This window comes from Mustela erminea, chromosome 10 (genome assembly GCF_009829155.1).
Source record: "Mustela erminea isolate mMusErm1 chromosome 10, mMusErm1.Pri, whole genome shotgun sequence".
NCBI classification, from domain to species: domain Eukaryota; kingdom Metazoa; phylum Chordata; class Mammalia; order Carnivora; family Mustelidae; genus Mustela; species Mustela erminea.
The window spans coordinates 67,681,074-67,691,703 of NC_045623.1; the positions used below are offsets into that span (position 1 = coordinate 67,681,074).

General features: G+C 38.7%; 1 protein-coding gene across 1 annotated transcript in view; it reads right to left on the bottom strand.

Moving 5' to 3' along the window:
- Positions 1–9,194, bottom strand: part of ZYG11B (zyg-11 family member B, cell cycle regulator) — a 92,647-nt gene extending 83,453 nt beyond the window's left edge. Inside the window, exon 1 of the mRNA XM_032303641.1 lies at positions 8,959–9,194. Coding sequence (XP_032159532.1) covers positions 8,959–8,961 — 3 coding nt within the window. The 5' untranslated portion in view covers positions 8,962–9,194. The remainder of the gene's footprint in view (positions 1–8,958) is intronic.
- Between the last annotated feature and the right edge of the window lie 1,436 nt (positions 9,195–10,630).

Genomic DNA, 10,630 nt, shown 5'->3' on the forward strand with positions numbered 1-10,630 from the left:
TTTTTTTTTTGTATAGCTGGATGATTTTTTTCCTTAAGATTGGGCCAGAAACCAGTGACTACAAAGATTACAAAGTTGATCATTTTATGTTTGAAAACAGTTCATTGACATCTCTCTGAAGGATTGTGTAATATTGCTCTGAAAAGTGATGATTTGGGAGTCAGCCTGCCTAGTTTAAAGTGCCAGCTCTCCTACTTACAAAATGATGTAATCTTGGGCAAAGTACCTATCTCTCTGCACCTCAGTTTTATGGTCTGTAAAATGCAGACAATGACAGTATTTACATCATAGGGTCATTATCAGAATTAAATACATTCTAAGCACAAGATACATAGAACACTGACTGATATATTAACTGCTCAGTAAATACTACCCATTATTATAGAATATAAACTGTATAGAACAAAACTGTATTTTGTTCACTGCTATATTCCCAGAGCCTAAAATAATGCCTTCTACACAGTGGGCACTAAATGTTTATTGCCTGAACAAATGAAGAATCAGGCACAAATCTATTGTTAGGTGTATTTAAAATATTTTTGCCCCTAGATAAAAAGACTATGTGTCCATAGGGAAATATCAAGTCATATGTCTAACCCTGAAATTAAAGCATGGGAATGAAAGGCAGACAAGTGTCATGAGTTCACAGGAATAAGAAACTTCAGACACTGGACAATCTTTGACCACTCATTTTAGTAGTACTCCATGGGAAACCTCTTCTTAGTTTATTAGTTTTGGATTTGGGGGGTTTTTGGTGTTTTGTTTTGCTTTTTGTATTTTCTACTACTGATTCAACCAAGTCAGACTTCTAGCAATAAACATCTAAGATAACCATAGATATGCTATAAACCCTTCATCTTCTCCTTCCCCAAATACAATCATTTTACAAATGAGGAAGAAGGTGAAGAAGGTATACCAAGCGCACAGATATATTGTGTTCAAGGGTACAGATATATCAAACCATTTGAAATGGACTATGGGGATTTATTTTTCTTTTTTAAAAATCATCAACTATTCCTTAAAATTCCCTAGATGCCAGACAAAAACATAGATAAGGTGAGCTTGCGTGTATCACTTCAAGGCCTGGTCAGTGTGGCCAACAGCTATATGCTAAAGGGCAAGAAGTTAGAATTCTATCTAAAAAAAGATAAAGGCCTGGAAAGGTAAATAAATCCCCTTCCTTTCCACCTTAATTCATGTAATAAAAAATCTAAGAAACAAAACAAAAATTCAGGTCAGTAATCACTAAGCATATGAGCAGATATAGGATTCATGAACTCAAGGAGGTATCTCAACATTATTTTTCTCTTAACTACTAGCATGAGTTTTGAAATACAATATGGTAAACAGAGAAGCCAGGTTAATAATGGAAAGAACACCGGGCCTGCAGTCAGTGCTGGCTCTGCCACTTACTAACTGTGTGATCTTAGGAAAATAAATTAACTTCTCAGTTTTCTTATTTGTAAAACTGATGCTAAACTTCTATCTTGACTACTTCACAAAATGGTGATGAAAAATAAATGGGATGTGTACACAAAAAATGACTTTAAAATATTAAAGTACTATGCAAATATTAACAAAACCAAAATTTTTTGGTATGAAAAGTTGGGTAATATACTCACGGAGGTAAGAGCTCAAGTGCCCTGATCCCACAGTGCTAGAGCTAATAGAATGTATCTACTATAATAATTTAGTTTTGACTTGCTAGAATCTTAAGAGGTCAAAGGGATCACAGAGAAGACTTAATATAACTTTTTCATTTTAGAGATGCTTAAATGGAGGCATAGAGAGGTGAACTGATTGGCTAAAAGGTTACAAGTTCTATGAAAAGAAAAAAAACTGATATTATATAACCAAGAACATTCAAACTTTAAAAATGTCCTTAGAAAAGGAGAATATGACATTGCATAGGCATTAAAATGCTGGAGAGCTAAGAAAAATGTTCGTACAAGGGAGAACTATATAGGAAAAAAGAAAAAAACAGAAGATCTTTATACAGAGCCAACAAAATGTTTAAATAATTAACCACCCCTCTAGATTTACGAATAAATTATTCTCTTTACTACCTGTGTTTAAATATTCTATTCTCTGGAAGGACATCCGCACAAATTATAGACAAATAATTTGGAAGTGTTTATACAATGACATTGCTTAGCAATTCATCCGGAAATCATTTGGCTTCCTCCCCCAACTGTTCCTGCTGAACTTTTCTAGACAGAAACATACATATATCCCAGGTCTAAAGTATCACTTGGGCTAGTAAGAGAAAAATTATCTGATCCAACATTTCTTGCCCACCAAACCTCCTTTTCCCCTCAGGGGACCTGCAGAGAGTATTCATCTTTCTTTCCATCTTTCATGATTCACATCTCAGTCAACATTACCTGATCAGATTCTCTACAAAGTGCACACACTCTTCTACTGAACAAATATTTACCTACTTACTATGTCTTAGGCATTATGCTAAGTGTTTAAAAAACAAAGTTGAAAAAACTGTCCTTGTTCTCAGAGAACTCACAATCTGGAGAGCCATCCATCTTCCTTAACTAACAAAACCAAGTACAGGAGAGGCATATAGAAAGGAGTAATCCAAGGCTGCCTGGAGGTTAACTGAAGGCTCTGCAAAGGAGATAGGCCTTAAAGGGACACTGAAGGTTTAATAGTCAAAAAGTTAAGAAGGGAGAGAGCATTCTAGATAGAAGGAACAGTAGAAGCAAAACTTAGAGGCACAAAAAAGTAATAATGTGTGCTCAGTATTACTGAACATAAAATGCAAAGACTTCTCGCATAAACTGATTAGATTATTAGATTAAAAGACTAGATAAGGGTCCTAGTATACTGTGCAAAACACCTTCATTTAGCAACTATTTGCTGAGCCCCTACTATGTGCTAGACACTGCCAAGTACATAGGATACAGACCTTTGTAGATCCATTGCTGTCTACATACATGGCTGCCACCTGAGTTGTGCAGTACAACCTGTGTGGCCCTAGCAACCCTGTAAGACCACTATAAACTAACTGGACCCAAACTGCAGGCTCCAGTATGGTAGAGTCCACTAATTCACACACACGCCCAAGTATGCTCTATATACAATAAAATTTTGAAACATACACTATTTTCAATGCCGTTAAAATTGAGAGTGCAGTATCATTTTAAAAGTTAAGAACAGAACTACTCTGTGATCCAGCTAACACACTACTGGGTATTTATCCAAAGAACACAAAAACATTAATTCAAAGGGATACATGCACCCCCTACATTTACAGTATCATTATTTACAATAGTCAAGACATGGCAGCAGCCCAAGTGTCCATCAACTGATGAATGGATAAAGATGATGTGATATAGATACATGTGTGCGTGCGTACACATGTGCCCGTGAGCGCACACACACGCACGCGCGCGCACACACACACACACACACTGGAATACTATTCAGCCATAAAAAAAGAATGAAATCTTGCCATTTACAATGATGTGGATGGAAGTACAGAACATAATGCTAAATAAAGTAAGTTGGACAGAGAAAGAGGAGTATCAAATTTCACTCGTGGAATTTAAGAAACAAAACAAAAAAGCAAAGTAAAAAAAACAGAGTGTCAAAGCAAGAAACAGACTTTTAATTGCAGAGAACATTCTGATGGCTACCAGAGGGGATGGGGTAGGAGTTAAACAGGTGATGTATCACACTTGGCGTGATGAGTGTCAGGTGATACACGGGAACTGCTGCATCACTCCATTGTACACCTAAAACTAGCCTAACACTGTATGTTAACTAACTGGAATTAAAATAAAAAGTTAAAAACAAAACAAAACAAAACCCACTGGGTGGCTCAGTGGGTTAAGCCTCTGCCTTAGGCTCAGGTCATGATCTCAGGGTCCTGGGATCGAGCCCTGCATTGGGCTCTCTGCTCAGCGGGGGGGAGCCTGCTTCCCCACCCGCCCCATTTCTCTGCCTACTTGTGAGCTCTGTCAAATAAATTAAATATTAAAAAAAAAGAAGAAATGCGGTGATAATTATATCCAATTTGACTTTTCATTTATTGGAAATGAACTACATATACTTCCAATATTTTATTTGTTGTGGACATAGGCTTGCAAGTAGCAGCATGAAACCATTCCTTTTGTCATTTAGAAATAAAAAAGAACAATTATAAAAACCTTCTGATTCTTTTAAGTACAAAAAGGCAAGAGTTCCAAATTTAAAGTTAAAAAGTCAATTCTTATTTATTTTGATGCCATAAACATAATTTCAATCTACATTGTAACATATACTCATTTGAAAATATGACAAATAATGCTTTCTCTTACATTAATGTGTCATTTGTTAAACAGGAAAAGGCTGAAACTTCTTTTAATATATTTTGTTCAATATATTATTAGTGAACTATGTAAGTAATTTAAAAACTAAGTACATTTTACTTAAAATTATTCCTTATACCACACAAAATCTATTAAAAAAAAAAAAAAAAAGTTGGGAAGCACTGACTCTTTTTACAGGACCTAATATATGATATCTTTGGGAGACCTACTATTTGTAAATAAAGGACTTTGGTATAGTAAATTTACTTTAATATTTTCATAAATCCCTAACAGCAACATATATGAGAACTAAAGCCCAGCGAGCAAAACTGCAAAGCTGTTAGTGATTCTGTGCTTCCACAACTCCATAGTAATGCCTCTATGGAAAATACACTTTGCCAAAAAGTAGTTTACTCTGGCACCACTCTAACTTTGTATTTTATTTCCTTTTATTCTTCCTCCTCTAGTTTAAATCACCACTACCATAATAAGCCTAGGGTGAACGTTCACACACACTTATCTTCAGCTAGAGTACTGCAATAGCTCTTCGCATACCAAAACAGGTTCCATACTGATTTAGAGTGATAACCTTCAAAATCTCTTAATTATGATATTCCTTCACACAAGAAGGTAGTCTGGGTCTTTCCAATGAGGCCAAACTCATAAGCCTATAACTCAAGGTCCTCCCATGATCTGACCCTAGGCTCACCTAGTCTCATCTTTTCCTGTACCCTCGATCCTAGAGCACATCATGCCTGCTTTGGTCCCAGTTTTTATGCTCAAGCTGGTCCCTTTGCCTAGAATGGTCTTCTTTCCCAAACTCTTAACCAATAAAACTCCACTTGCTACAACCTCCAATTCAGATGTCCCTTTTTTAACAATGCCTCCCTGACTTTCTGATCATCCCCAAAGTCATTTAACAAATATTTATTGAGCATTTATAATGCACCAGGTATTATGTAAGTGTTAAGATAAAATGGTGAGCCAAACAAACATGGTCTCTACTTCACAGAGCTAGTATTTTTTCTCACTGGGTTGCTATGAGCATTAAAATATATAAAGCACTTAAAACAGCTCTGAAAATACACAACCATCTTCAATAAATATTAGCCTAACCATACTATCTAAAATAGTTGCCACACACTCATATACCTTTGATCCTTAAACAGGACAGGTCTGAAATGTGTGGGTCCACTTCTACACAGATTTTTTACAGTAAAGTACTGTAAATGTATTTTCTCTTCCTTATGTTTTTTTAGTAACATTTTTTCTCTATCTTATAAGAATACAGTTTATAATACATACAACATACAAAGTAAGCATTAACTGACTATTTATTATTGGTAAGGCTTCCAGTCGACAGTAGGCTATCAGTAGTTAAGTTTCTGAGGAGGTAAAAGTTATACTGGGACAGGGGTTGATGCTCCTAACCCTGGCAATGTTCAAGGGTTAACTATACAATGTCACTTTATATTCTACCCTGATTTCTTTCTTTTTAGCACATGTGGCTGCTTCTCGTTATAATTACAATTGATATATATTCTATGAAAGAGGGATACATAATAGACAGGGTGTAACTTAGGGGTTTTTTTGAGGGGTATGCAAGGCAGATGAGGTTTCCCTGAGTTCCTTGAGAACTCCAGGATACAGAGAGTTAAGCAGGCTAAAGACAGGTACCACCACAGATCATTCACTGTGCCATTCTATTATCTGGTTTTCTACAATCCAACTCCTATAATTTAATCTTTCAGTTTTCTTCCTAAAAGTAAAATCCTGAGAAGCCAGCTGTGACTATCCCATACCATGATCCCACAACTTTTCCTTTCTTAGCACACTTTGCATTTTTTTAAATTATTTTTTAAGATTTTATTTATTTATTTGACAGAGAGGGACACAGTGAGAGAGGGAACACAAGCAGGGGGAGGGAGAAGCAGGCTTCCTGCTGAGCAGGGAGCCCAACGTGGAGCTTGATCCTAGGACCTGGGGATCATAACCTGAGCTAAAGGCTAAACAACTGAACCATGCACAGGCCCATGTACACTTTGCATTTAAAATTACTCTTTTTGCTTAATGTTTAGATTGTCCACAAATACAATATATAAAAAGGCAAGGATCATATCTATTATTATTTGTAATATCCCCAGTGCCAACAGTCAATGGCACTCAAAAAATAAAATAAAATAAAATAAAATAAAATAAAATAAAATAAAAAGTAAGAACTACATCTTAAAGCTGTGGTTCTCATAGTGTTCGTCACAGAACAGGAACATCAAAATAACATGAGTACTTGTTAGAAACACAAAAATGCAAACTATGAGGCCTTACTCTAACCTAATCAAACTCAGGAAGTGGTGGCACAAACCTCCAGCTGATTCTGACTTATGGTAAAGTCTGAGAATCCTTGTTTTAGATATCTTAAGTATTCAAAACACAACATAACAATGAAAATTTTGAAAACTAAAATACAAAGCTTTATAATAATGTTTAACTCTATTTACTGAGTGCCTACTACATATATTGCAGATGGAAGTAGAAAACAAGTAGCCTCTATGTAATTCTCAACTCATAATAAGCTAATACTTTGCATTCTCTTCACTTCTCCCAGACATACACTCTTACTCTGCAGGTATGTGTTTTAACAAGTGAAGAAAATCAAGTTAGCTGCAGGCAAAGTCGAAGTTATAGTCATACGTAATGTATCTTTCTAGTCACATTTCCTACTATACATTCTCTTTTCCTCATCTCTCCATGCTAAATAAAGGTAATCTGTTACCTACAATACATCTCAATTACTTTCTACTCATATTCACAACAAAGCAGTCTTTGCCTTTCCAAAATGATCTATATAAATCATATTCATCTTTCTGGCCCAGCTCAAATGACACCTTTGGATCCTAAATACCCGGAAAGAGTTTAAATTTTCTCCCTCTCTACTCATACATTTATTCTCAGTGAGATAGCCAATGCTTCCAAAAACCTAGAAATTTGGTGTCTTAGGCAGAACAGCTTACTTTATTCTAAAGAAATCATCATATCTTACTAAATTTACTTTTTGTACCAAAAATAAAATTCTCCAACTCACTCTTTCCATGTAGTTCCCTAACTGTCTCAAATTTCAGTTTAAGATCATATGAGAATACAAAATGAATCATTCAAGCATGTACATGGCCTGGGCACTGGGAATAACAGGAATAAGTAGGCACAATTGCTGCCTAGAAAAACCCCACATTTCAGGAGGATAAGCAGGTTACCACACAAAGGCAGTGTGATAGACTCTGTATGTGAAGGGTTGTTGTGGAGGCAGACACAGAACCACCTAACAATACAGTCAGTTAGACAAAGTTCACAGATTAAAAGATTCTACAACAAACCTCTTTCCTAAAAAAATGAATGGGGTAAAAACAAAAACTGACTAACCTCCTAGAACATGATTACCAGGACTTGGTCTTAACCAGAATATCTTTCTCCTCCCAGAGACCAAAATTTAGATTGCTGATATGATCAGCAATGTGTTTATTAAATATACTGCAAACCATGTGTAACCCCACTCTGAAAAACCAACTGAAGCTTCAACTTATTTTGAAACAAGGAGAAAATTTGCAAATATAAGGGTCTCTCAACTAAAGGCAGGGAGAGCAAAACAAACGATGGTATTAGTAGGTATTAAAGAAGACTGGCACAATCTGACCGCCAACCTGATTTTCAGTCATCAGATGCCCTGGTCTCTGTCTCCAAACAAAAACAAACCGTTTGTTCTAAGTAATGGTTAAGCCTGCAAGTACAGATTTTTAAAAAATTTCCCTAGCTGTATGTACCTCCACATTAAAAGGCGCTCAAAATAAAAATACGTTTCAAAGCACGTTTAATTATTTGTCAAAGACTAGATATCTCAAAAGGTCATAGGACGGATGCTGGCCGTCACCCCATGCTTCAGTTCAAAACACACTATCACCCAGGTTTTGCAATAACACTAGGCAATACGGAGTCCAGGCTTTCACCAATACTTCCCATCTCCCTTTCCGTCTATAAAAAAGATAAAGAAGAAAGCTTACAAATCCCTATCTGCCCGCCCCACTGTTCCTGGGAAGCAATCGCCCTCAAATTGTTCCTGCATAGACCCCTGAAGCCTTAGAAGGAAATGGGGACAGCTGTGAGAGCGGGGGAGAAAGGACATCCGATTAAGGGGGAGAGGAAATGTGGCTCGTAGAGGACGAAGGGGAGAAAGGATACGGAGAGGAGGGGGCAGTGGAGATAAAATAATGAAAGGGTGTAAGAAGCGAGAGCAAAGAGCAGGACGAAAATTGGGAAGAAGAGAGGTACAGAGATCCCAAATGAGATAAAAGCAGCAAAATGGCAGAGGAGAAAAGGAAGGTCGGGTTAAAGGACGAGGAGGGGGCGGCAAAGGGGAACGCGAAAGAAGCTGTCACTGGGGGTGATTAAAAAAAAAGGGTGTCACCGAGGAGAGGGGATGTCACCCCAGCAGGTGGACGGGGAACAGGGGAAAGGAGAAGCGGGGCGCCGAGGGGGACAGTAACAAGCGGATGAGGTAAAGGCAGAGGGCAGAGGGGGCACCAGAGCTAGGGAGGGGCAGGCCGCGGGGGCTAGGGCGGCGTGCGGCGTGCGGCTGCCGCTCCGGCAGGCCTCGTTCCCTCACCATGGCTGCGCCGGCCTGGTCCTCGGACGTGCAGCCTCTGTCCTGGGTTCGGCGGCGGGCCGGGCCTGAGCCCGCCCCCAGGCTGAGCCGGCGCGGGGGCTCCAGGAGGCTCCGGGAAGCGGCGGCTCCGGGCTTGGCCCAGGCCTCGGCCTCCTTCTCTCAGAAGCTGGACGTGCAGCCGCCGCAGCCGCAGCCGCAGCCCGACCCGGAGCGCAGACTCCACCCCGTGAGACCCGCCCCCACCGGCGAGCGCGTTTGGTCCCGCCCCCTCCTCACTGCGCAGACTCCAGGAGTAGCCTCACGGCGCCTGGCCTTTAAAGGAGCCACACCCCCTCAAATCGTAGCTTAACCTCTAAAAATAAGAGCTTCAGGTATTACGTCATAGCAGGAGATTGGAGCCTTTACTCCTTTCAGTAATCTATAGACACTTGCTTTTCCTGTCCATTGTCATTCGTTACCATTGTCATAATTCTTGGTGATTTCCGTTCTCTTAGATAATTCTTTCAATGCCTTCATATCTCGGGTTCCTCTCCACTAGGAATCACCTTTGCCTCAGCTTCTCATTTCCATGCTCTTTCTTTAGATCTCATTACCAATAATTGTAACCCCTGTATAATCTCAATTTTAATCATCCCACTCTCTCCCATCACTACACACTTCATTTCTAGGTCTCTTCCTCTAATACCCAAATCCAAAACTTCACCTTCTGCAAGACTCAAAATCCACTGATCCTACTAGCTTTGCACTATTCCTTACATGGCCCTTATATCCTCACTTCGCCCTTGAACGTCCTTGAGTTTACATTCTGTCATCCATCATGAAAATCATTACTAGCTATTAGCCTTCATTTCTCCAATCCTGCTCTCCTTTCCTTGTGCTCATCTGATGAAACTCTAATCCTAAACCTGCAGCAAAACCGAGGAGAGTGGAGAAAAATCCAGAATCATACTGACTTGGCTCTCTTTAAATCTGATAACCTACTATTCTCAAATAGGCCCTTAATGCTTATCTACATTGCTCCAGTTCCCCATACCGTCCCACCGTACTAGCTATTTCATATCTCTTTTCAAACCTTCCTCCCTCATCCTCACTTAACTGATGATTTTGCTACTAATTCACTGAGAAAATGAAGCCGAGAAAGAGAGAGAGATTGAGAGAGAACATCCACAGCCACCATGATTTCCAGCCTATCTCTAACCGCTCTTCCTGTAATTCTGTTGCTATATTCTGCCTTCCTTTCCTTAGTAGGCATGAACACTTGACTTTTAACTGAGGTCAAACTCTTCTTAGCACTTTTCAAACTACCTGTGCTAAAAGACTTTTTTTCCTCTGATCTCAAACCTAATTTTTGTAAAATGCAATAAAAACTAATTACTAAAACAAGTTAAATTTTAAAACAGACATACCAAATGCAAGCCCAGATCATTTTTTTACCATCTTCACCATTTTTAAAAGTACAGCTCAAGGGCATTAATCACATTGTTGTGCTGCCACCAACCACCAACCAGCTCCTGCACTATTTTCATTTTGCAAAACTGAAACTCTGTACCCATTAAACAATCACCTTATTCTTTCCTCCTCCAACCCCGACAGCCATCACTCTACTTCCCATATCTATGAATCTGACAACTCTATGCCAAACTTTTTGTTATTAAATTCCACAGATAGGGGT